Genomic DNA, 27,248 nt, shown 5'->3' with positions numbered 1-27,248 from the left:
AATTCCCCTATATTGTTGTGAAAGTGTGATGAACACAGCACATTGAGAAAATAATCTGTCAGAATTTACTAAGATAATTGTGCATTGTTTTATTTGTCAGTGTGGTTTTGAGAATCTCCCCAATAGAAAAAAATGTTCATCAGGATGTATGAATATATGCAATGGATATTTAGTAAACATTATTTTTAGTGGGAAGTTAGGTCATTATTCATAACCTATTGACAAGGAACTGATTTAGTAAATGTTGCTATATACAAACTGGGGAATATTCGGAAGTTTTTGAAAAATTATGTTTTGAAAGGTTGATTTTGAATAATATCCATGACATATTGTAATGTAAAGATGTCAAGTTCTAAGGGCCAGAGCAATAATAGTGTAGCAGGTAAGGTATTTGTCTTGCACACAACTGATCCAGGTTTGATCCCTGGCACTCCGTATGGTCCCTCAAGCCTACCAGGAATAGTTCCTGAGCACAGAGCCAGGAGGAAACCCTGAGCACAGCCAGGTGTGGTCCAAAACCAAACAAAAAAGATGTCAAGTTACAGAGTAATGGTATCATTTCATCCCACCTTTGAAAATGGAAAAAAAAAGTCTCAGATGATAGATGATTTCTGTTTATATACATGTGTATGGATGAGCTTGGCTAATATATGGTAGAAAGTATACTATTAATATTTGTTTTCTCATAACATGAGATTGTAAGAGAGAAAACTATAATGACTTCTTAAAAATTCACTTTCATATTGTATGACTGCGGACTCTGCGCCAGGCTGTTTTCACTTGGGGCACTCCAGAGTGGGGAGGGTGAGCATCCTCCCCACCCCAAGGGACCCAGCCCCGGCAGTTGAACTCCACTACCCAACTGCCGCCATGCTCCAGGCCGCTTTCTGGACACATTATAAGATACTTCTTACCCATTTTCCATAATTACCACACCATATTTGATGGATTTCAGATAGTAGGCAAATATACCTCTTGGAGAGCCCGGCAAGCTACCGAGAGTATCCTGCCCGCATGGCCAGAGTCTGGCAAGCTACCCATGGTGGATTCGATATGCCAAAAACAGTAACGATAGGTCTCATTCCCCTAACCCTGAAAGAGCTTTCAATTGTTGGATAAAATAAGAACCTAAAATAAAATAAAATAAAATCGTTGGATAAAATAAAATAAGAAAGATGAGTAAGGAGAGGCTGCTAAAATCTCAGGGCTGGGAGGAATAGAGATGTTACTGGTGCCTGCTCGAGTAAAATGGGGTTTCAGGGATACAGTGATCGTATGACTAGCTCCAAAAGGTCCTATTACTCCTGGGACAGTGAAATAGCCTAGTAGGCTAATGCTCATGCTTCACATATAAGAGAGCTGAGTTCCAGCCCTGGCACTCAAGAACCTCCAGGAGTAACCCTGAGCAACACTAGAGTTGCCCCAAAAATGAACATACAAAAAAGTGTTACTCTCTTAAGTGAATGATTTAGGCCTAACCAAGAGTAGAAAAGTTCTGAACTCAGAGATCACTTAGATGCCTCCCAGGCCTGACCAGAACAGGCTGCCACCCTCCACCCTTCATCCTGAATCTAAGGACACTTACATTATGGACTCAGGATGCCCAGAATGACCCCAGAGCCTCATGGCAACCACACTGTGGTACAGCCGTGTCAGAGCCTCGAGAAAGAGGTTCAGGCCCTAGGCCCCTAGGCCCACAGGCTTGCGGATCAGGTTGCACCTGCAGATCCTAGCCTACCCTGAACACTTGTGGAAAAAAACAAACAAGCAATGCCCTTTCCTCAGTTTCCCCTGGAGCATCACCTCATCTCTCTGTAATCTGTGGAACTACACCAAGCCCGGATTTTCTGGAGACTGAACCATGCTGCGTTCCAGGCAGATCATTTAAAGGAACTCAGAGAGCCTCAAGTCCCAGGAATCTCTGATGCCACCATGGTGAAAGCTGTCCCACCACACATGCACGCATGCACGTGCACACATGCACATACAGATGCATGCATGCACACAGGATAAGGTCTATATTGCCCAAGAGTCTCCAGCCCTTCTACTGACAAGACCTGCTACCAACATGAGCAGAGTGGAGAGTCTGAGACAAGGATGCAGCAATGCCTTGTTTTTTCAGCCTTCTAAACAGACGTTGTAAAGCACAACAGATCAAGAAAGATGCATGACAGTAACACACACAGTCACTTAATAACTAAACCCCTACGTAACAACCACTCAAATCAAGAGACAGAACATTATCTACAACTCTCCATGGAAACCTTCCCAACCATGCTCCATCCTCCCTCTGAAATAAATCATGCTATATCTAGTTATTTCCTTACTTTCTTTATAGTTTTACCATCTTTATATGTATCCCAAAATTATAGCTTAGTTTTACCCCTTTTGAATTGAACATAATTGGATTCATATTGCATGTATTCTTTTTTTTTTTTTTTTTTTTTGCATTTTGGGACATACCCGGCAATGCACAGGCGTTACTCCTGGCTCTGCACTCAGGAATTACTCCTGGTGGTGCTCAGGGGACCATCTGGGATGCTGGGAATCGAACCCGGGTTGGCCCGTGCAAGGCAAACACCCTTCCCACTGTGCTGTCTCTCCAGCCCCCTGCATGTATTCTTTGATGCCATTATAAGGAAGTTTTTTTCCAAGCTGCTATGTGTAGCTGTAATACATTATTTTCACTAGTGTATGGTATTCTGTTGGTTATTCTACAATTAATTATTCTGACAACTACTAACCACATATCCAGTTTTTCAAGATAATTCCAAACTGTTTTCTAAATTACACCAACCTTCACTCCCACTGGTTGTGACTGCAGATTCTCAGGCTCTACGTCTCATCGTAATTTTACGGATGCCCTTTTCCCTCTTAGAATACTTGAATCTGTGGATTCTTACCCCTAGAATATTCTCATTTCCTAGTTTCCTATTTAGCTTATGAACTTTCAGTGTCAATTAAGTGCTGACCCTTTTGGCATAGGCTGAGCTAACCCGGGGTAACGCCTCCATAGCCCCATACCTCCTTACAGTCCATAGTTTGCATCACATTGCAGTGGGGCTTCCTAGCCTACCTTGTCACTTGTCTACCTTATCTTCCATCAGGCAGGAGGTGAGTCTTGATCTGATGTCATGGCTGGCACACAGTAGGAGCGCAACCTACGCCGACTGAAAAAGCAATCAGAATCCACTTCTTTCCTCAACTCAGGGCTCCCTCAACCATTGAGGAGCCAGGTGACTATTAAAGCTTCTCAGAGAATTGTTGCCAAAACAACAAATAATAACTCTGGGGAAATTAATTGTCAGCTCTGGCTCTTTCATTAATAGCTCATCAAAGGACTGTGAACCCCTAGGGGACTCTTAAAAACAAGTAACCGATCAGCACGGAAGGAAGGGCATCCTCGCCCCAGCACACCCCCTGCCACCGCCACCAGCGACACACAAACAGATAGACCTCCTGCGAAATGCTGGGCCTGGCCATTTAACACAATTATTACCAACTCCCACTTAGTGAATTATGAGCAAGAGCCTCGAGAGAGCTTTCAGAAATCTTCAAATGGATGTTTAAAAGCCTGCAGTTGCTCAGACAGGCTCAGCTAATGGCATTTATTACTTGGAGGATAGGGTATTTACATAAAGCTGGATTTTTATTATCATGATCAGGTGGTTCCCAAGAAGGAGGGGGAACGTGAAAAAGGGAGAGGAAAAGGGAGGGTGAGAGTACAAAAGTTCAGCTGAAATTTTATTTAAACAGATGTTATGAAACCTAGAATAGGGGGTGATGGAGTGACGGAGCAGGAGGGGCCGGGTATTGCGCAGGGTAGCATTCCTGTCCACTCTCACATCAGCACCCCGGACAGCCCCCGATGTCTACTATTGATCTGCTGGTCTGGCGCATCCTCAGACAGTTGTCATTCGTAGTAGGGTCCTTTAATTGGTAACTTAGTGAAAGGTCCTGTGTTTGTCCCAGATAGTGTCTGTAGTGGGAGCATTCAGGGTGATATTTACTGTATCCAGGCTTCATCAGTGGTTCCAGGAGTCCCTCTGTGTATTCTTCTGCTGCATGATAATGGTCAGATGAGGCATTAAAATCAACAGTTACTGATTTCAAGAAGCTTATACGAGGGGCCGGAGTGATAGCACAGAAGGTAGGGCGTTTGCCTTGCACTCGGCCAGCCCAGGTTCGTTCCCCGACATCCCATATGGTCCCCCGGGCACCGCCAGGAGTAATTCCTGAGTGCAGAGACAGGAGTAACCCCTGTGCATCGCCAGGTGTGACCCTCCTCCCAAAAAAGAAAAGAAAAAAAAGAAGCGTCTATTAGTTTTCCTTTGATGCTTAATAAACCACCTTCCAAATCAGAGGATAAAACAGCAATGATTTATTGTGATCCTGCAGATTGGGTGATACTTCTCCTGGCCTTGCCTGAGTGATTAATGCATTTATTGACACATTTAGGATCAATAAGGGCCAGAGAGTCAGGCAGTGAATTCAGTGGAGGAGGTGATATAAGGGAGGAGTCTGGAATATGCATATTCCAGGTGAACAGAACTAAGGAAAACTGGGAAAGGGGGAGGCTCTCGAGCAATATTCAGAGGGCCCAGGATCACATCTGGTGGTTCTCAGTCAACCAGGTTAGTAGTTCAATGCTAGGACCCAAGGATATGATCCTGTTTGGCCCCTGACACACCATGGATTACCTGGATGGTGCTGTTGGCATTTGAGGGCACTGCACTCAGCCATTCCTGTGGGACGCTTGCTGCCAGGCATTAAACAGGTTTGGCTATAAGAGCCTTAACCTTTGTCTTTTTCCCAGCCCCAGCAAAAATATTTTTAGAAGCAGCAGCAGCATATGAACCCAACTATGATCTGTCTGGGGGCTGTTTGTAGATTGGCAAATGGCTTTGAATGACCGGAGAGGGGTCCAAATTAGTTCAGATGACTCAAGGCAGAAGTAGGCCATTGGATGTCACATGATAGACTTGACTGTTACCAGATAGATCTTGGTAATGATAAGGATCATTTAAATGAAAAGATTAAAAACCATATGATCATATCAATACTCAGAGAAAGCATTTTTTAAATTTTTATTAGTGAATCACTGTGAGGTATGGTTACAAACTTATGAACTGTCATGTTTGCATTTTAGTCATACAGTGATCAGTGATCATTTACATCCCTCCACCAGTGCCCATTCTCCTCCACTAAGGTTCCCAGTATCCCTCCCACCACCCCCACCTCAATCCCCACCACCCCACCCTGCCTCTGTGGCAGGGCATTCCCTTTTGTTCTCTCTCCTGTTGGATATTGTAGTTTGCAATAGAGGTATTGAGTGGCCATCATGTTTGGTCTATAGACTCAGAGAAAGCATCTGACAAGGTCTAGCACCTGTTTATATGAAAACTCTCAGCAAAATGGGCATTGAAGAAACTTTCCTCAATATAGTCAAAGCCATCTACCACAAGCCCATGGGGAGAAACTAAAATTTAGTTTCTGTCAATGGGGAGAAACTAAAAGCCTTCCCTCTAAGGCCAAGGACAAGACAAGGTTGCCCACTCTCACCACTCCTATTCAATATAGTACTGGAAGTTCTTGCCATAGCAGTTAGGCAAGAAAAATATATCAAGGGCATCCAGATAGGAAAGGAAGAGGTCAAGTTATTTCTATCTGCGGATAGCTTGATACTATACTTAGGATATCTTAAAGATTCTACAAAAAAAGCTCCTAGAAACAATAGGTTTGTATTGTAAGGTGGCACTACAAAATCAACACCCAAAAGTCCATGGCTTTCCTGTATACAAATAAAGAAAGAGAAGAAAGAGATATTAAAAAGCAATCCCATTCACAATAGTATCTCAGAAAATCAAATACTTCGAAATCAGCTTAACTAAAGAGGTAAGGACTGATACAAAGAAAATTACAACACTGCTTCAAGAAATAAAAGAGGACACTAGGAAATGGAAACACTTTTCCTGCTCATGGATTGGGAGGATCAATATTGTCAAAATGGCAACACTCCCCAAAGCATTGTACAGATTTAATGCAGTCCCTATAAGGATGACCATGACATTCTCCAAAGAAATAGACAAAACACTCCTAAGGTTCATATGGAACAATCAACCCCCACGAATAGCTAAAGCAATTCCTTTCTCTTTTTTAAAATTTTCTCTTTCACCTCCTTTTCTTCCTCTTCTTCTGAGTTTTCTGTTGCTCGGTTTGGGGCCACTCCCACCTGGGCCTGGGTCTGGCTCCTAGCTCTGGGCTGGGGCATCTTCCTTGGTGGTGCTTCGGTGCCCACAGGTGCTGCTGGGGATCAAATCCCCCCTTTTTTTGCTTTATGGGTCACACCCGGTGATGCACAGGGGTTACTCCTGGCTCTGCACTCAGGAATCACCCCTGGTGCTGCTCAAAGGACCATATGGGATGCTGGGAATCGAACCCAGGTCAGCGGCGTGCAAGGCAAACACCCTACCCCCTGTACTATTGCTCCAGCCCGGGGATCAAATTCCTGTACTATCTCTTCAGCCCCCTCCCTCTGAAATCAGATTTAATTCATTTCAACCTCCCTTCCCATGGACACAGGAGACCCTACTAGTCACAACCGAGCTTTTTCCCTGCCTACCCCAGACATCTGAGGGAGGGCTTAGGGTTCACTCGGAGGGGGTGGCAGGGGGAGAGTCAGCACCCAGACTCACCTGCTCCTGGCACATGCGCAGTGTCACAGCCTAACGGTCACGCAGAGACCCAGGGAGCCCTGCGGAGTCTGCAGACCCTGCTGCCTGGATTTTTGCTGGTTCTGCTCCTCCTCGAGCAGAACCTTCTCTACTTTGCTTGGGCAGAGAGCTTGGGAGCTCCTCACTCTGTCCATCCTTCCCAACACCCAGTAGCTTGGGGGGGGGTGGTCATCAACAGGGAAGGGCAGCACTGGGTTCACAGTGAGAGGCGGAGAATGGTGGTGACTGGCACACAGCTGCCTTTCATGCCAACTTGTCTTCACAAGATTGCTCCCTACTGGGTACATACCCAGGGCCTTAGTCTACATCATATTTGGTTTGGTTTGGGGGCTCTCGGGTGTTGTTCAGGGGCCCTCAGGGCCTGCCACAGACACTTGGGAAGCAGGCCAGTGACTCAGTGTAAGGACCTGAGGATGAGGTGGCTCCAGCCCTGCAGTGCCCGGGACCACCAGGGTGACCCTGTCGGTGCCTGAGGACCTACATGGCAACCCCCAGGCAATGCCCTGGCAGCTGCGTGGCCACTGGCGATGAAGCCTGGATGCCAGGCTCGCATCCCACCCACTATGTTGTCTCCCCCAGACCCAACTGTCTCAGAGTCCTTCTACCTGAGAGCGAACCCTCGGCCTTCCCAGAACCCTCATCTCCACAGCTTCGAGCATGTTCCTTCATGTTCCTCAGAGGTCTGCTCCTCCTCCAAACAGGCTTCCAGGCAGTCTTGCCCAGGCGTCTGGAGGTGAGCATGCAGAGGGTTGCACAGAGCCACACCCTGTGGGCAGAAAGAGCCTCAATCATAGCCAAGAAGACTGCTAACAGGCAGGGTCAGGAGCCAGGAGATAGCACAGCAGGTGAGGTGCCCGCCTTGCACGCAGCCAACTGGGTTTGAGCCCCGGAATCCCCCGTGGTTCCCTGAGTCCATTGGGAGTAATTCCCGATGCAGAGCCAGAAGCGACCCCTGAGCACCATCCAGGTGTAGCCCCAAAGCCAACAAGCAGACAAACAAAGGCAGGGGCTCGCTGAGACGCCCGCCCCTTAGCAGCCAACTCTCCAGCAAACCCGACGGGCTCCGGGAAGCTTAATTCAAATGACACACACGTCCTTGGCGCTATAAAAATGACTTTATCACAGCCAAGAAGAGGCCGATGTGAAAAATGAATATGTGGGTGATGGAATACAGGATGTCCAGTGACAGCGCTGGAGGACGCGGATTGCTATCAGGGCTCTGGCGCTCGCGGCGGCTGCTGGGCGCTGAGCAGAGAGGAGGCACAGAGGGGCCGCCCCCAGCACAGAGCAAGGTCAGCTGGACAGGCCCGGCCGCCGTGGCCTCTCCTGGGCTCAGCACAGAGCGCAGGGGCGCAGGGGCCCCAAGCCAGCCCTGGCGTGGAGCAGCTGTGCCACCGAGAAGCTCCAGATGCTACTGACTGAGTCCCGACTCCCGATTCCGTCTGCTCCACGCCCAGCCGCTCACTCTGGCCTTTAGAGAAGGGGCAGCTGCCGCGGGGGTCTGGGCCAGGGAGGCCGGGATAAGCCAGCAACCCAGGTCCCCACTGACTGCCTCATTCATTCATTCATTCACTCATTCACTCACTCACTCACTCATTGGCTGCCCCAATCACAGAGAGCAGAGCTGAGCCCCTCTGCCTGGGCTGAGGAGGGACCCAGAGGGCTGGAGCACTGCTCTGGGGGCTGGAGATCACAACTGGAGGGCAACAAGCTGGGGGCAACCCCCCTCCGGTACCCTGGATCGGTACCCCCTAAAACACTAATAAGGAAGAAAAGGGCGAAAGACTGGAGCCCAGTGAGGGAAACCGGGACAGACAGACAAGTACCAACACTCCTCCCGTGGCCCTCACTGCAGAAAGGGGCTGGGGAAAGGTATAGGCTGGGGTAGGGGGTAGGGGGCGGGGGGGGGGCGAAGTTCTGGAGAGAGAGGGGGAGAGAGAGAGAGAGAGAGAGAGAGAGAGAGAGACTCTGTGGCCCAAAGGTGCCCTGGGGGTGGGTCACCTCCACTCCTCACCCCTCCCCCAGCAGAGTTCTGTCGTTTTAACTCCCTAACAGTCTCAGCCCTCCCAGGTCGCCGCGTCCTCTCTGCAGCTGTCTTCTCTGGGCTGGACAGCAGCCTGCGTCCTGCCTCCAGTCTCACCCAGCTCACAGCTCTCAAAGCAGTGGGACGTTTCTAGAACGTGAATGCCAGCAAACCTCTCTCCCCTCCTCCACCCGGGGCTGATCCCGTTGCGAGCCCTCCGGTGAGACCCCAGGGTCTCTGCCGGCAGCCCCCTAACTCCAGCCCCACACCCAGGAGGGTTCCACGGCCCCCACGGGCTGGACTGGGGGGCGCGGAGGTCCCAACTCCAGGACTCTGGAGCTGGGAGTCGAGTCCCGAGGCTCGGAGCGAGGACAAACCGAAATTCATTTTAAAACCTCCTTCCAACGCGCCCCGGGCTGGGGTAAAAAAACGGGGGGCTGCGCGCGCTCAGACCGTGGCGCCCCCAGTGCGCGGCGCCCGCCCGGGGCTCCTAGCCGGAGAACAAAGAACCGAGACGGGCCGCAGCTGCGCCTGCGCGGCCCCGGGAGGGAGCGGGGGCTGCAAGATTAGGGGTGCCCGCCCCCCGCCAGCGGCTGCCAGCGCGGGAATGAGAGCCGGCAGGAGCGGGCACCCGGGGGCACCAGGCCGCGGGCTTCGTGCGCCCTAATCAGGCGCGCGCGCCCGCGCTCCGCGATGCATTTGCTGGCCCGCCGCGGGGCTGAGCGGAAAATTGTTGCCGAGGGAATAAGAGAGCACCGCGGCAGAGCCTGGGGAAGGGGGCGAGCGCCCACCCCGGATTAGGAGAAGGGCAGAGCCTGCCCTGACGACACCTGTCCAGGCTCCCCAAAGGCCCAGCTTTGAATATCTTCGGGAGGATGCTCTGTAAGGGCCCGTGCACCCTGACTCCTGGGCCGGGAGACGGCTCAAAAGTCTGGGGTACAGACTTGGCATGCCGGAACCCCGGGTTCAGTTTCCATAGCTTCCAAGCACAGCGCCCCCCACCCCGCGCCCCCACCAACTATAGCCCACACCCCAAATAAAATCCGGACTCCTCATCATGTTATCACCCTGTCCAGGTCCAGGCCCTGAGAGGGCTCCATCTCATTCCGGGCTACTTCCGGTGCCAGCCAGACTCCCCGATGAGTGACCTCTGAGCCCAGAGTCTGAGCACCATCCAGAGTGGCCCCAAAACCCAAACAAACAAAGCAAAGTGGCTCTGATGCCTCTCAGTGAAGCATCAGGCATTGGACGGGAGAGGGAACACAAACAAGCCTTAAGCTCAGTACCCGGATGCACCCTGTTAGCCTCGAAGATTATTACGCCCTTCCTGCCCAGGCTCTCGTCAGAATCTGCAGCTAGCTATTTAGGGAAGCCTCCTGGGCCCCGCCGCCTGGCCCTGCGGAGTCCGATGCTCAAGAACCCAGCTGCGTCCCCTGCAATTTTGGTTCCGGTCACTGGCTGCACGCACAAGCGAGGCATGATGTGAGGGAGGGTGCCAGGGTGGACAGAGCCAAAGGACACCCTTGGAGCCCCGCGTTGGGGCTCAGAAGGGACACAGGTGCCTATAGAGCGCCTCCAAAGCCTCTGAGCTTGCAGGATGTGGAGAGGGGCCAGCCACAGTGGTCCAGGCCGGTTTCATGGGACCCAAGACTTCACCTGGCCCGGTCCTTTCTAAAAATAGAAACAAGTCAGGCAGGGAGGGCAATCCACAGGGGAAGATAGGGGCTGGGGTGCTAAGTCCAGCTGGTAGGGCGTTTGCCTTGCACGCAGCCAACCTGGGTTCAATCCCCGGCATCCCAGCTGGTCCCCCAAGCACCACCAGGAGTAATTCCTGACTTGAACACGGGTCGGCCGCGTGAAAGGCGAATGCCCTACCGCTGTGCTATCATGACCCCAAAATCAATAATAATAACAATAATAATAATAAATAAACAGAGGGGAAGACATTTGCTTTGTGTGCGGCAGCCCTGGTTCTATCCCCAGCACCACAGACGATCTGTCCCCTGAGCCAGGAGGGGTCTCTGAGTTCAGATCCAGAGTGAGCCAAGTTGGTTGCACACGAGGCTTGACCTGCCATACTATCTCTGTGTCTGCAATTTTGTTCTTTTAACTCGTTCTAACTCATTTCTTAAATTTCAATTATTTTCTACTTTTTACTTCAGTTGAAGAGAAATCCTGTCACTTGGATGTTCCTAGTTGTGGATGGATCACTGGGTGTCTCTAGTGCTAGGAAAGCACTAGAAAAGCCTGAGCCCGCCTGGCCTGACCAGTCTGTTGAGTTCATGGATGCAGTTCAAGCATCAACTGCACTATTGTTTGGCTCAGAAGAATCAACCCATCTAGAAAAGCAGGGGCCAGATAGTACAGTGGACAGGGCGCTCGCCTTGTACATGGCCCACCAGGATTCAATCCCCAGTACCTCATATGGTCTCCAGAGTTTGTCATGAGTGATCCCTGAGCACAGAGCCAGGATTCAGCCCTGAACACCATTGTTTTTGACCCAAAAAAAAAAACCCAAAAATTAAAAAGCTACAATATCTCTATGTTAAGTACCTGAAGCTGGATAGTATAGTACAAAGGTTAGGGCATACTCCTGCATGCAGAGGACCCCAGTTGATCCCTGGCACCGCATGTGGTATCCCAAGCACCACCAAAACTAAGCTCTGAGCACTTCTGGGTGTGTCCCAAAACCCTCCAAACCCTTCAAATAAAAATATAAAATAATTTATGCCAGAGATACAAGATGCAGGCGGTGATATACCAAGTGAGTTCTTTTATTTTTCTTTTTGGGTCACACCCGGCGAAGCACAGGGGTTACTCCTGGTATATGCACTCAGGATTTACTCCTGGCGGTGCTCGGGGGACCATATGGGATGCTGGGAATCGAAAACCCGGGTTGGCCGCGTGCAAGGCAAACACCCTACCCGCTGTGCTATTGCTCCAGCCCCCAAATGAGTTCTTTATGGGTTGATTTTTCTGAGCCAAATAATAGTGCAGTTGATCCTTCAACAACTTGGGTTTGAACTCTAAGGAGTCTCAGGGAAAAGGGTTTTCCTGTCTGTAGCTTCTGCATTCATGAACTCAACAATACAGGCCAGGCCAGGTGGGGCAGCTCTCAGCTGTTAGTGTCCACAGGGGTCCTGGAATCTACAGCTCCTTCCCAGACACCGAGGGGTCACTGGGAAGAAGCGTGGGACAAGTGTCAAGTTATCCTTGATGTCTGAATGGGGGAAGGCTTGGCCGGGCCCAGCAGTGTCCTGCAGATAAAGAGGACATAGAAAGAGCCCTGCCTGCTGCCCCGTGCCCACCCTATACCCAGCCTCTCTGTCCACCTTCTCCAACCTCAGTATACCTGGCCTCTTCCCACTGCCTGAAGCCTGGGGCTGGAGCGATAGCACAGCGGGTAGGGCGTTTGCCTTGCACTCGGCCGACCCGGGTTTGATTCCCAGCATCCCATATGGTCCCCTGAGCACCGCCAGGAGTAATTCCTGAGTGCAGAGCCAGGAGTGACCCCTGAACATCGCTGGGTGTGACCCAAAAAGAAAAAAAGAAAAAAACCACTGCCTGAAGCCTGCCCTGTGCCTCAGTTGCCAGGCATGGCATCGAGAAGCTGGCAGCTGGGTGCTTGCCTTAGGTGCAGCCGACCGGGGTTCAAGGCCCACTCCCTGAGCACAGAGCCAGGAGGAAGCCCTGAGCACCGCCTGGTATGCCCACCACCACCACCACCAAAACTAAAATGAAACAGAACCAGTGGAGCTGGTGGGTGGCAGGGCCTGCGGGAGGCCTGTGTCCTCGTGACCCACGCATGGGGAGGCCTAACTGAACCCAGGATCAGGTTCATTTTTGAATCTCTAATCTGCGGGGCCTGGGGGAAGTCCCTTGCTCTTCCTGAGCCTCCCCGCCCGCCCTTCAGGGCGCTCCTCTGTCACCCGAGTGGGCACCAGGGGCAAGCCGGCGCTCCTCGGCCCGACTCAGGGGAACGGGCTGAGAACTTCCTGCTGAGGGTTGCCTGCAGGAAGTCCCTTCCCTAAGTGCAGCCCCCCCAATGCAGTTGAGAACCCCCCCCCCCAGGTCAAGTCCATGAAGAATCCTGAGCACTATGAAATACTTGCTTAGCGGACTGGAGCAACAGCACAGCGGGGAAGGCGTTTACCTTGCACGCGGCTTACCCGGGTTCAATTCCCAGCATCCCATATGGTCCCCGGAGCACCGCCAGGAGTAATTCCTGAGTGCATGAGCCAGGAGTAACCCCTGTGCATTGCCGGGTGTGACCTAAAAAGCAAAATAAAAAAGGTTGGAGACGGGTGGAGGCAACAGTTGGGTTAATCCTCTTTGGCACAAACCCTGATTGAATTCTAGTCAAGAAATCTAAGGTTGAATGTTTTTATTTATTATTAGGCTCCCCCCAGCTGGTGCTCCGGGACCATGCAGTGCCGAGGATTGAACCCAGAATGTCTCAGCCCTTAGAGCCATCTTCTCCTCGGTCAGAGTTGCGTGTCTTCAGGCCAGGACGCAGTATCTACTCTGGCAATTACAAGTCAGCTCGGCGGGGAAACACAGGTTTGAGGACTGAGATGGTGGCCGAAGAAGGTGCAGTGGTCAGGAGGATGGGACACAAAGAGTCTTTGCAGCGTGAACCACTGGCCTTGGTCGGGGATGGAGAAAAGAAGGCGGAGGAATACCGAGTGCCTGGCTCTGTGGGGTGGATGGATACGCAGGGTGTGGGTGGGGAGAGCGCTGACACCAGGAAGGAGATTGGGCAGCACAGCTGAAAGGCGGGCGGGGGAGGGGCAAACCCACAGTCCCACAGCTCTGAATAGTTAAAGGGCAATTAGGATGCTAATTTACCCTCTAATAGCCACAACTCCAAAAGAGGGCGAAAGGGGGGCCTTCCTCTGAGCTGCCAGTCCCTGGAGCAGGGCCAGGTCCCAGCAGGAAGGGTGGGTCCTCTTGTTCCCCAAATTTCGTGATCTCTGGTCAGAACTCTGCTCTGCCAGTCCTTCACTGTGTGCTCCAGAGTGAAGAGGGCACGGCCAGGACATCCTGCGTGATGGGGGGTGGCATGGGGTGGGGGGTTGGGGAAGGAGTGAAGAGGGAGAGAGAAGAAGAGGAGGAGAGCAAGGACCAGAAGGAGGAGAAGGAAGAGGAGGAGGAGGAATTGCAGACTCCAGCAACGAGGAAGATGCTCAAGAAAATGTCTTACCCAAAACCAAAATAACAGAAAGGAAAAGAAAAGAAAAGAAAAGAAAAGAAAAGAAAAGAAAAGAAAAGAAAAGAAAAGAAAAGAAAAGAAAAGAAAAGAAAAGATTGGGGTCGGAGGGATAGCACAGCAGGTAGGGTGTTTGCCTTGCACGCGGCCGACCCAGGTTCGATCCGCGGCATCCCATATGGTCGTCCAAGCACTGCCAGGAGTAATTCCTGAGTGCAGAGCCAGGAGTAACCCCTGAGCATCGCTGGATGTTACCCAAAAAGAAAAAAAAAAAAAAGAGGGGGCTGGAGCGATAGCACAGCGGGCAGGGCGTTTGCCTTGCACGCGGCCGACCTGGGTTCGATCCCCGGCATCCCATATGGTCCCCCAAGCACTGCCAGGAGCAATTCCTGAGTGCAAAGTCAGGAGTAATCCCTGAGCATCGCTGGGTGTGACCCAAAAAAGCAAAAAAAAAAAAAAAAAGAAAAGAAAAGAAAAAAATCTTGGGGGCCTTAGGGAGGGTGCCAAGGGCTGGAGCACCTGCTGTGTGGGGCTCAGAGCTTTGGGTTTGATCCCTGGCACCTCAGGTCTCCCTAGAAGCACTCGGTGTGGATCCAACAATCAAATTCTCACTTCCCGCCCTCCCTGAGCCACAACAAAAGGAATATGGAGTAAGTCCCAAGTGTGTCTGGCTCACTGGTCATGTGGCCTGGGCAGCCCAGTTCACTTCCTAATTCTGCTCATCTTTAAAGTGGGGGGTGGGGAGGACCATAGAACGCCACCGCACTGGGTAGTTATGGGGCTTAAAGGAGGGGTGCTCTCCTCCACATCCACGGCAGGATAGAGAATGCCACCCAGCTGCAATGATGGTGACACTGGGCACGTCACTCGGAGAGTCACAGGGTCCTGGCTTCAGGGTAGAAACGGCTAAATAAGAGATTGAGGGGCTGGAGCGATAGCACAGCAGGTAGGGCATTTGCCTTGCACGCAGCCAACCCGGGTTCGATTCCCAGCATCCCATATGGTCCCCTGAGCACCGCCAGGGGTGATTCCTGAGTGCAGAGCCAGGAGGAACCCCTGAGCATTGCCGGGTGTGACCCCAAAAGCAAAAAAATAAAAATAAAAAAGCGAGAGATTGAGGCCTGCCGGAGGTGCTCTGGAGAGCATGTACTCATGGAGAGGAGGAGTAGGCTCTAAAGCACAGGTGAGGTGGGGAGTAGCAGGCCGGGAGAACTCCCTGGAAGAGATGGCATCCCAGAGAGGCCAGGAACAAGAGGGAGAGGAAGCATGGGGTGAAGGGATGGGTGCTCCCAAGGAGTTCTGCTCCATCACTGTCCCGCAGCACCTCCAAGGGGGCCGGCACACCCCACCCATCTTGATCTTGCACAGACAAAGCTAGCCATCTCCCCCAGACCTCCACCTCACTGAGCAGGGGCCGCGCGACATTTGCAGACAAATCAGGGAATTGCCCGCAATGAGCATGATTATGTCGCTGTGACTGACTGGTCACCCGGGGCCGAAGTGGGAGGGAGGCTCAGACAGGCCCCAGAGCGAGCAGTGGCAGAGGAGGGAGGGAGAAGGCAGCCCCGAGGCCTCCAGCCGAGCCTGTGAGCTCCTGGCAAGGGGGCATGTGAGGCCTATGGCCACCCCACAACCTGCCTGGGACCCTCGCCCACTGCTCCCCAAACTCTAGGGCTCAAACCTGCCTGCAGCACTTGTTCAAACACAACTTCTGGTCCACCCTCAAGGGTCTGAGGTGAAGCGGGAAATGGGCATTTTTAAAATTTATTTTTAATTTATTTATTTTCTTTTTTGAATCACTGTGAGATACAGTTACAAAACTTTCATATTTGAGTTTCAGTCATACAAAGATCGAACACCCATCCCTCCACCAGTGCACATTCTCCACCACCAGTGTCCCCAGTATCACCACCCCCCTTTCCACCCCTTCCCCTGCCTCCATGGCAGATAATTTCCCCCAGACACTCTTTCTACTTTGAGGCATTATGGTTTGCAATACAGATACTGAGAGGCTATTGCTTTTGGTCCTTTATCTACTTTCAGCACACACCTCCCATCCCGAGCGATCCCTCCAACCATCATTGACTAGTGATCCCTTCTCTATCCCAGCTGCCTTCCCCCCAGCTCATGAGACAGGCTTCCAACCATGGAGCAATACTCCTGGCCCTTGTGTCTACTGTCCTTGGATGTCAGTCTCTATTACATTATTTTATACCCCACAAATGAGAGCAGTCCTTCGATGTCTGTCCCTACTGTGCCCATGCTGCCCCTGCCACTGGTCTGGGCACTCCCCTTGAGAATCCAGTTCTCCAGCCCTGTCCTCCCATTTTCTCTGTGCCTCCTTCACCCCATTTCTCCTGCCCCCCACCTCCATGGATGTTTTCTGTCATCTGTATCAAAACAAACAAGTCAGTTGCTTTTGTTGGACCATCGAAATCCATAAGCCTGACCCAAGTGCACAAATAGAGACAATGGGACTTGGAACCAAACTGACCAGGAGATAAAAACAATATAAAAACTGAACTACACAGGCTGGAGCGACAGCACAGCAGGTAGGGCGTTTGCCTTGCACGCAGCCGACCCGGGTTTGATTCCTCTGTCCCTCTCGGAGAGCCCAATAAGCTACCAAGAGTATCCCGCCCACAGGGCAGAGCCTGGCAAGCTCCCCGTGGCGTATTTGATATTCCAAAACCAGTAAGAACAAGTCTCACAATGGAGATGGTACTGGTGCCGGCTGGAGCAAATTAATGAACAACTGGGTGACAGTGCTACATGGGCTGGAGCGAGGACAGGGATTAAGATGGGGGCCAGGCCTGCCTCTGACCTGGATTCAGCCTCCGGCACCTCAGGGTTTCCTGAGCGCTGCCAACCCCCAGTTCCCAGCCCAAGTAACTAAACAACCAACACACCTTGTGGAGCTGCCCCACTGTGGGACATGAGTCCGTGGCTCCAGGCCTCATGCATTCTGGGTGCCTTGTGGCTCCTATCCCTGTGAAGGCTGACTCAACCCCACTGCCGGCCCAGGAGGTGCCCGTGAGGGTGGCCCGTGCCCTCCAGAGGCACCTGCGCCTCCCTGCTCTGTCCCGCCCACTGCAGGCATCATGAATCCATCCCAGCACTCTCTGCTCCAGCTCAGTTTTTGCCTAAATCTTTCCCTGTGCCTGTCTCCCATTTCCAAATCTGCAGAGCCCACCCCCAATTCAAACCTGATGGTCTGGTCAGGGGCTTCCTTCCTGGCCTCCCTTGTCGGTCACTCCAATGGTCAATGGCTTATGTTTCACAATCTGTTCCTCTTCTGAGCTCTTGTCCCGTCTCCTGCCCCCACACCATCCCCTGCTACCCTAGTGCCCCTCCTCACCCACTTTATCGTTTTCATTTTCTTATCCTTCCTCCCCCTCTGTTGCTTTTGTTCTTGTGACCAGAGGTCAAACACTTCCTGGAGCACTTGCTTCTGTTTTCTTTTGTTTTGCTTTGGGACAACTCCAAGCTATGTTGTTGTTGTTGTTGTTGTTGTTGTTGTTGTTGTTGTTGTTGTTCTTCTTCTTCTTCTTCTTCTTCTTCTTCTTCTTCTTCTTCTTCTTCTTCTTCTTCTTCTTCTTCTTCTTCTTCTTCTTCTTCTTCTTCTCCTTCTTCTTTTTCTTCTTCTTTTTTGGGCAATGCTCAGGAATTACTCCTGACAGTGTTCAGGGAACCATATGGGATGCTGGGGATCAAACCCAGTCAGCTGCATGCAAGGCAAATGCCCTACCCACTGTCCTATGGCTCTGGCCCCACCAAGCGATGTTCACGGTCTACTCCGAGCATGCTTCTGGCAACTCCTCGTGGAGCTGGGGACTCTGAGGACTGAGCCTGGGGATCCTTCATGGAAAGCACACACTCCTGTCCACCAGGCCACTTCCCAGCCCAAAGCTTGCACCTTTGACCGTGTGCCTAGTACTTGCAGGGGTGTTGGGTCACTGTGGTGTTCACACATGCTCTCTGGAATAGCATACCTGGCCACAGCGCTCACACCTCTCTCAGGGGTGGTGTGCTCAGTGTGGTGGCAATGCTCACATGCCTGGCTGTGAGCCAAGATTGCACATTCAAATGCACAGAGCGTATTCTAGGCAAAGGAGCTGCTTGGTGCATGTGGGTCGCACTAGGAATCAAACTCACAACCTTATGGTTACACGGCAGCACCTTTAGCCATGAACGTCCCTCCCCGTCTTAGATTCCAGTTCTCTGCATTGTTACTTTGTCTCGAAGATTAGCGTGGGTCCTAGCCAATGTTGACAATGGTGCATACCACGGGTGGCTGACACTTGAATGTGGTCGAATGAACATAAATGGTGCTGTGATGCCTAAGTGTTAAACGGTGTGGGTTGAGGACAGAGAGCCTCTGAGTGAGAAAGGGGACCCTCTGAGCATCCTGCTTGTGGCCACGTAACAACCACCCTAAAGCCAGTTGCTTAAAGCAGGAACAGCCTTATTTGCTGATGATTCTGTGGGCCAAAGAATCCCGTCTGTGGTTGGTGGGACGATTTCTTGCTCTGGGTGACAGCTTGTGGCTTTGTCACAAACACAGTGCAGACTTCAGGGGGGCCTCTCTGCCTGGGTCTCCCCGTGGCTTGGTGGTTGGCCTCTGAGAGGGAACATTTCGGGCGACAGTGGCAGGAGCTGTTGCTTCTCTCTGAGTCTGTGCCAGGGACCTTCCACGCTGTGGGCCTGTGGCTCCGGTCCCATCCCAGGTCCAGCCCATGGAAAACCCTGAGAGCCCACATCTCCCAGGGGGCCAGCTAGGGAGGCGCCCCGTTTTACCCGTGACTCTGAGGAGCCTAGGGGTCACGGATGTGCAGTGTTGGCGAATTAGGGACTTCCGTGAGCAGCCCTGGTGCACGGCCGCTCCCCGAGCTGCTGGCCCTCCACGGCCTTGCACGGCGCCCAAGCCAGCCTCAGTGCAGCTGCTGGCGGCTTCTCTCCCCATCCTGGCACGGGGGAGCCAGAGGGAGGGGAGGCAGCAGCTGAAGAGAGGAGATCCCCCCAACACGGGATATGAGTTGGGGGGGCCTCCTGCAAGGAAGCCAGCCTGGAGGGGGTGGGGGTGTCGGGACGCCTCCGGCCCATTTCCATCTCACTGATGTGGCGTTGGAGAAAATGCTGGATTTTTTTCTTTTCTTTTTTTTTTTTTGCGGCCTGGGGATGAGAGCAATCTGGGTTGCTATGCAACCAGCGCCTGTGCCCAGCTGATAACACCCGAGGAATTAACTGTCCTTGTCCTGCTCAGGCCTGGAGGAGGGGGCTGTGGCCGCTTCCCAGCGCCCGCTGACAACTCTTGGGGCCTCCATCCGGATGGGGAGGGGGTGTCTGCAGCAGGGCCGGGCCCCCACTCCTGCTCCACTAAGACCCACCGGGGTGGGGGTGATACCCGAGCTCATGCCACGGCGGCACCTGGTCGGGCATGAGGAGACAGCGGCTGCCTGAAGGCCACTTGGACACGGGGCACGTCCAGCCTCCAGTCTGCTACTGAGCTGTGAATTGAAGACCGCACCGGCACAGAGGGTGGCAGGGGAGGCCGGGGCTGGAGTGCTGGCCCAGGGCAAGGACAAGGATGGCAGAATGAGGCCAGCTCCAGGGGCCAGCGGAGAAGCCCCCGCACAGCCACGATCAGGGGCAGGGCCTGCACTGCCCATCCCGCAAGCCCTCATGGCTCCAAGAGCAGCGGCCAGGGGGAATCCGCCGGGTGGCCGCCTGCCCAGTGCAGTGATGGCAGCTGGCGCCCAGGGAGAGATGAGGGCTCGCCTAGCCAGAGCCTGGACAGCTGCGGGCGGTCTGTCCAGGGACGCGGAGGGAGCTGGGGGCGGGAGTGGGATGGGGCGGGGCGGGGGGGGGGACAGACACATTCAGGGACGTAGAATTTGGGGATTAAACCCAAGGCCTGAGGCTGGAGCAATAGCACGGCAGGTAGGGTATGTTGCCTTGCACTCGGCCGACCCGGGTTCGATTCCCGGCATCCCCTATGGCCCCCCGAGCACCGCCAGGAGTAATTCCTCAGTGCAAAGCCAGGAGTCATCCCTGTGCATTGCCGGGTGTGACCCAAAAAGCAGAAAACACAAAACAGAAACAAAAGAAACCCCGAGGCCTGACACGCGTGCGGCCACGTCCCAGATCCAGAGACGTACTGAGCATGCCCCCTGGCGGCGAGGACTCCCGGGGGCAGGAAACCGGAAGGTGAGCGTTACAGAGTCCGGGGGGCTCTAAGCCAGCCTCTCAGTGCCTGGAACCCTCCACAGACGCGCCTGACAGATGCGGGGGTCACGCCAGGCTCTGGGCCCAGCAAAGCGCCGGGTCAATGGCTGAAAACTGGCCGGCTGTCGGCTCCTCTCGGGGGTTCAGCCAGGAGTGTCCACCGTGGACTGTGTATCCCGCCCCCCACCCCCCAACCCCAGAGCAATGCACTCGGGGAAGAGGCAGCAGCTGCTGTGCACCCCCCCGCCCCCATAAGCCAAGGGAGAGAGCGAGTGAACGAGTGAATGGAGGCTGCGGGCTGTGGGCGGGTGCCGGGCAGCCTCTGGCTGGGAATATCCTGTCAGTGAAGCCACAGGCACAGCCTCTGCCTGCCGGCGCCCCTTCGCTCTGCCCCCCTGCCCCTCCAAACACAGGAGTCCCCTATGTGTGTCGCTATGTCCCACTTACCGTGCAAAAGTCTTGTGTGTCGGTTGCCGTCGTGACCGCTCACTTGCACACTTAGCCTGGACTCCTGTCCTCCCGACCACCCCCCAGCGGGCACCCTGGTTTAACCCTTCAAGGTGGGGTTTCAGGGCTTTTGTTGAAGGGCTGGAGAGATAGTATAGCGGGTAAGGGGTTTGCCCTGTTCACAGCTGACAGGCCTTGAGCTCTTTCCCCAGCAAATCTGCAGCTGTCCATCTTTAACGTACCAATTTTTAGGTACCATTTAAAAAAATTCTTTTTTAAATTTTTTTATTAGTGAATCACCGTGGAGGTACCGTTACAGACTTACAACCTTTCATGCTTGCATTTCAGTCATACAATGGTTGAGTACCCATCCCTCCACCAGTGCCCATTCTCCACCACCAATGGTCCCAGCATCCCTCCCACCACCACCACCCTGTCCCCTCCACCCCACCCCACCCTGCCTCTGTGGCAGGGCATTCCCTTTTGCTCTCGCTCTCTCTCCTTTTGGGTGTTGTGGTTTGCAGAAGTATTAAGTGGCCATCATGTTCAGTCTATAGTCTACTTTCAGCCCGCCTCTCCCATATCCCAAGCGGGCCCTCCTAGCACCCTTTACTTGGTGGCCCTTCTCCATCTGAGCTGCCTTTTCCCCCAGCAAACAGGCTGGCCTCCAAGCTGTGGAGTAATCCTCCTGGTACTTATCTCTGCTGTTCTTGGGTGTTAGTATCCCATCCTGTTACTTTACATTCCACAAATGAGTGCAATCTTTTTTTTTTTCTTTTTTTGGGTCACACCTGGCGATGCACAGGCGTTACTCCTGCTCTTCACTCAGGAATTACTCCTGGCGGTGCTCAGGGGACTATATGGGATGCTGGGATTAGAACCCGGGTCGGCTGCATGCAAGGCAAACGCCCTACCTGCTGTGCTATCGCTCCAGCCCCTGAGTGCAATCTTTTTATGTCTGTCCCTCTCTGACTCATTTCACTTAACATGATACTTTCCATGTTGCTCCACCTATATGCAAATTTCATGACTTCATCTTTTTTTTTTCCTTTTTGGGGTCACACCCGGCAATGCACAGGGGTTACTCCTGGCTCTGCACTCAGGAATTACCCCTGGTGGTGCTCAGGGGGCCATATGGGATGCTGGGAATCGAACTGGGGTCGGCCACGTGCAAGGCAAACGCCCTACCCGCTGTGCTATTGCTCCAGCCCCGTCTTCATCTTCTCTAATAGCTGCATAGTATTAGGTACCAATTTTTAAGTGCTTTTTAAAAAAATTTTCGAGGGGGAGGTTTGGGAGACCCTCTGGTGGAGTTCAGTGGCTACCCCTGGTTCTGTGCTTGGGGTCTGCACCTGGGCACTTCCCAGTGGTGGGGAACCCAGTGTTGGTTTTGTGAAAAGTGCACAGACCCATGTTCTCATGGTGAGACTGTGACTACCTTAGCTGGCAGACCTGCAAAGCCACATGCTGGGTCAGTCCCAGGAGGGGTGACACTTGGGGGCCGTGCTCAGCCTCCAGCGTAGGAGGCCAGGAGGAGGAGGTGGGTAAAGAGGGGGACACGTCCAGTTAGTAACTTGCCGAGTCTGCCTCCAACCCACCTCCACCCAGACCTCGGAGTGAGCCCCCACGGGGCTGTGGGCAGGGCCACAGACGCCGCCAGGGGCAGGCTGGGGAGCCCGGAGAGCCCAAGCCAAGAGCATGAGCTGACCAAGAGGACGAAACCAGCCTTGTGGGTTTGGAAGGGACGAAGCTGGCCCCGTGCCCCAGCCCCAAGTTCCAGCCTCCTCTCTGGTTTCCCCTTAACCCTCAAGGCCGACAAACTGGCCATGGGGACAGGAGGTTCATCTGAGAATGGGTTTCTCCCCTTTGGAAATTTCATTCCGGTAAAGAGGAGGAAAAAAACCTCACTGCAGGAGCAAAATGGGGTCTTGGCTAATGATTTTTCTGCGTTTCCCCACCCCCACCCAGACAAAAGCCTGGGCTGCTGAAATCAAGGCGCCCCCCACCCCACCCTGTGCCCCCACCCACCCATGACTCACTCTCCTCAGATCTGATTGTTCTCTGGGCCGCTTCAGCCCAAAGCTCTTGATGGATTTGGTAATTGGCGTAATTACGGTAATTTTACCTTAAAGACAGGCAGCTGCAGATTTACTATTGGGGAGCCCCTTCCCTGGGCTTCCTGCCAGCTACTGTTCAGGGACAATGACAAGTGGCTCCCATCCCTCCCACCCACCCTTGCAGAGTGGCTGGTGGGGGCCGAGGGTCAGCTATGGAAGGAAACTCCCCACCCACTCAGCAGCGGGGGGTGCTGGGGGTAACAGCCAGGGTTGCTAGCCAGCTTCGTCCTTTCCAAACCCACAAGGCTGGTTTCATCACCTTGGTCAGCTTGTGCTCTTGGCTTGGACTCTCTGGGCATCCCGCCACCCTTGCCTTGGTTCCAGACACAGCCACATCCATGCAGAAACTGCTCTCCTGGAAACCGCCAAGGAACCGCCATGTCTGGGGGGAAAGGCTGAGACCCTGTTCAGCCCACCCTGCACGGATCCTGGGCTGGCCACGGTGCGAGGCCCAGCAGAAGCCAGGGGCTCTTGGATGTGGGAGAAGAGTGACCTCCCACAGCCTGAGGGACAGCTGCTGGGGACTAGCCAGAGCCAGCCAGCAGGCAGGTGCCTCTCTGAGGCCTTCCACGGAGCTCTGGAAGGGAGACACACTTAGACCCTTCCTGGCCCCAGACTTTTTAGGAACCCTTGCTGGCTCCGGCCCTTCTGCCCACTTGCCTGCTCGGTACTCGGCTGCATCCACTGCGAGCTCCTTTTCTGCTTGGGGGCGCACACACACACACACACACACACACACACACACACACACACACATGCACACATGCACGCATACACACATCTGTACATGCATGCACCCAGGCACACACCGACACACAGTGCACACATGCACACATGCATACTTGCATGCAGACACACGATGCACCCACACACACCGTTCCAGCCCAGGGTGCCCTTCCACCTCTTGCCTGTTCTTTTAAGATCAGTTCAAACACCATTTCCCCAGCAGCCGGGGGGCAGGGGAGGCAGAATTCCGGGGTCTGTCCAGGTCCCTGCCTGAGTGCTCCCCACTCCCTCTCCTGCTTGACTCACTTGCCCCAAGAGTAATCACAGAGTATCAAAATTAAGGCAACAGTGAGACTCGTGAAGGTGGTGGTGCCCATACAAGCTCTGAAGCTCTCAGGGCTACGGGCAGCCGGCGGCCACAGCGGCAGAAGTTCATCATGAATGAACAGGGCTCTTGGGGTCCAACTTGGTGCTACTGTGGAGCGCGGGTCCCAGAGCCGCGGGTGCTCAGGCTCCCACTAGGGAAGGGCGGCTCAGGCAACTCACCGGCAGTAGGGCACGTCCCTGCCACTGTTTCTTCCCTGGACCAGCCTGCACCACCGGCGCTGCCCACGGCAGGTTCTGCAGGACCAGTGGCTGCCGCCCAGAGCGCCCGAACTGTGACCAGTGGCAGCCCTGGCCTTGGTCCTGGTCCCTGCCAGGGCCACTGATGCCACTACCACTAGGGCCCAGAGGACACAGCACCACCAGCGGGTCAACCTGGACACAAGGGTGAGGGCATCAGCAGCCTGACGGTGCCCCTCAGCCTTCCTGACATCCTCAGATCGCTGCTGTGCCTCCGTCAGACCCCAACAACTCAGCACCAAGTTTTTGGTTTTCTTTTTGCTTTTTGGGTCACACCCAGTGATGCTCAGGGGTTATGCCTGGCTTTGTACTCAGGAGTCACTCCTGGCGGTGTACAGGGGATCATATGGGATGCTGGGAATCGAACCCAGGTTGGCCGTGTGCAAGGCAAACGCCCTCCCCGCTGTGCTATCACTCCAGCCCCCAACTCAGCACCAAGTTTTCTGAGAAATTAAACCGCCAAAAATTAGGAAAGTGGGAGTCACACCCGCAAACCACCTCCAGCTGAGTCATACAAGCTCACTTATCAACCTTGCTCCAGAGACTCATAAATAAATCTCAAAAGAGATAGAGATAGAAAGCTGCAGTTAATCTCAGACCCGCGCAAAGCTGAACAGACCGGGGTAGGTTGGAGGGGGGCAGGTTAGCCTGGTGCCTGCCCAAGCTGAGCTCCCGGCAGCCGCCTGCTCCCACCTTCCAGAATCACCTCCATGCCCCCAGCTGGACTCCAGTGTCTCGGGACAGACCTCACTGAGATGTTAATCTGCTGAAAATTCAGGTATGTGGGTTTTGTGACTGAAATCTCCAGCCTTTCTCTGGGTCGGGATGGGCTACCTCCCCCCACCTGTCTGTCCTTCCGGAAGCCCGGCAGTCACACTCACACCCTCAAGCTGCCACCCAGTTTATAAAAACCTATTCCAGCCTTACCTTCCCGATAAAAATACTGAAATCCCTGAACAAGCACGATGACCTCTAAGCACCTGTATTGCAAACCAGAGTGCACAAAAGGAGAGAGAGAGAGAGAGAGAGAGAGAGAGAGAGAGAGAGAGAGAGGAGGCAGGTGGAGGTTGGGTTGGGGTTGGAGGGTGGGTCGGAGGGAAACCGGGGACATTGGTGGTGTGAAATGTACACTGGTGGAGGGATGGTGTTGGAATATTGTATGACTGAAACCCAATCATGAACAGCTTTGTAATACTCTGTCTCATGGTGGCTCAATAAAAAAAAATAATAAGAAAACAAATCCCCAAGGAAGTGGCTCAGGCTAAGCACCCCACCTGAGCCTGTCTTCCCTGTCATAATGGAAGTGACGTGATTCCAATCCCCGCTGTTCCAGCAACAGCCTCTTGCAGCACTGCGTCGGGCACTGGGTGCTGAGCAGGCCTCATGCTAACACACTGTGCTCTTGGCTAGCACCGTGGCCTTGGAGCAGCCAGCCTGCCTTTCCGCCCAGCCCGGCGTCCTTGCTTTAACTCTGCCCATGTTTATTTGGGGGTCACATCCAGTCGTGCTTAAGGGCTATTCCCAGCTCTGTGTTCAGGAATGACCCTTGACAGTGCTCAAGGGACTCGCTTAAGTGCCGAGGGTTCGAACTGGGGTTGGCCACGTGCTAGCCAAGATGACCTTAGTTCCTGAACTATTTATCCGGCCCTGTGAAAAACTGAAATTTTGGGGGGTGTCTCCTGACAGTGCTCAGGAAGCTGAGGGGCCCCATGGGTGATTATAGGGGTGGGTGGTGTCTGGGTGGGTAAAGAGGGTGGGGCTGGGTGTGACAGAAAAGCTCCAGGAGGGCAAGGAACACCCCAGAGCCCTCAGACCACCACAGCCTTGGGGGTTCATCTGCTTCCTCCCTCAGACGCTTCTTTCCCCACTTCTTCAGGTGACTGTCCCTGCCCCCTGACATTGGTGTCACGGCCACGGGGCAGCTCTGGACAAAAACAGAACCCCCATTCCTGTGGGGGCAGCACCCCAGGCTCCTGACCCCCTTCGACGTTTTTGGTGGCAGGAAGACCCTCTTATGGCGGCGGTGAGGGCTTCAAGATCTGGACCTGAGGGGGACACAGTTTGGAAGCTTCTGAGGCTTTGTAAGAGAACACGGGTCCCCCCCAGGCTGGCCCCGCTGGCAGAGCCCTGAGCAGCCGGGCACCCACTGAGCTAACCCAGCGGGGCTGGCGCGGGTCATCAATCACTGCGACACGGCAGGGGGAGGGAAGATGCGCCCCTGGATAGCACAGAAGATGGATGAGCCACGTGACAGGTGATTAAACGGGGAGCCCGGCCGGGCCCCCACCTGCTGCCGGGTCAGGGGGACTGGGCTCCTCCAGCCACACACCCTGGGCCCACGGGCACCCTTGGGAGCTGGTGGAGAGTGCAGGTCGGTCTCTGCACCAGCGCCGGGGCCTGCGGGGAGTCCTAGGGAGACGCCAAACACCCCAGCACTGAGGGACCTCGGGTGCCTTAACACGTCTACACGGGCAGCGAGGGAAGGCAGAGTCCAGGATACAGCAAGGTGGGGGGGAGGGAAGGAGGGACGCTGATCCCTCCACTCACACAGTACGGGGGTGGGGGTGCACCCACCCACTGTACCCTGGGCTCACTCCTGGCTCCTGACAGTGCTCAGAGACAACAGGGGGTGCTGGGGATTGAATCCCGCTCAGCTGTGTGCGAGGCAAACACGTTACCCGCTATACTATCTCTCTAGCTCCTCATACAGCACATTTTTGTTGATTTCTGGCCACACTCAGTGATGTTCAAGGGCTTCCCCTGGCTCAGTGCTTGGGGGTGTTCCTGGCAGGATCAGGGGACTCTGGTGCCAGGGATCAAACCCCCCGTCAGGCAATACACTTTTCCTGAGTATCGGCAAGGTACCATTATCTTGGGGAGGGGGGCGCCTGAGCAATACTCACGACGCCCAGGGGCCACTCCCAGTGATCCCTGACCCATTGGACCAGGCGGGTTGATGCCACAGCCCGTGCTGGCTACACTGAGTCGTGACCAGGTGGGTACCAGGATACCCAGAGGAGAGTGAGAACCTGCACGACCAAGCCCTCTGGGTGTGACAGGAGACAGATGTGGGGGGAGGGGGGAGAGCTGGGTGGGCTTGCAGTGCAGGCTTGCCCTGTGCGGGTCCTGGAAGGGTTCATACC

General features: G+C 53.8%; 1 protein-coding gene across 14 annotated transcripts in view; it reads left to right on the top strand.

The window, feature by feature from the left end:
• LOC129404818 (translation initiation factor IF-2-like) overlaps positions 1–14,064 on the top strand; it is a 42,965-nt gene extending 28,901 nt beyond the window's left edge. For all 14 annotated transcript variants that reach the window (XM_055137765.1, XM_055137756.1, XM_055137759.1 and 11 more), the window contains one exon: positions 13,156–14,064. Coding sequence is in view for 1 of the 14 variants with exons in the window: in XM_055137749.1 (XP_054993724.1) it covers positions 13,156–13,201 (46 nt within the window). In the remaining 13 variants the exon portion in view is untranslated. The remainder of the gene's footprint in view (positions 1–13,155) is intronic.
• Positions 14,065–27,248: the final 13,184 nt, after the last annotated feature.

Source organism: Sorex araneus, chromosome 5 (assembly GCF_027595985.1).
Source record: "Sorex araneus isolate mSorAra2 chromosome 5, mSorAra2.pri, whole genome shotgun sequence".
Lineage (NCBI taxonomy): Eukaryota > Metazoa > Chordata > Mammalia > Eulipotyphla > Soricidae > Sorex > Sorex araneus.
The sequence above is the reverse complement of the archived record's forward strand: the minus strand, read 5'-3'. Positions and strand labels throughout refer to the sequence as shown.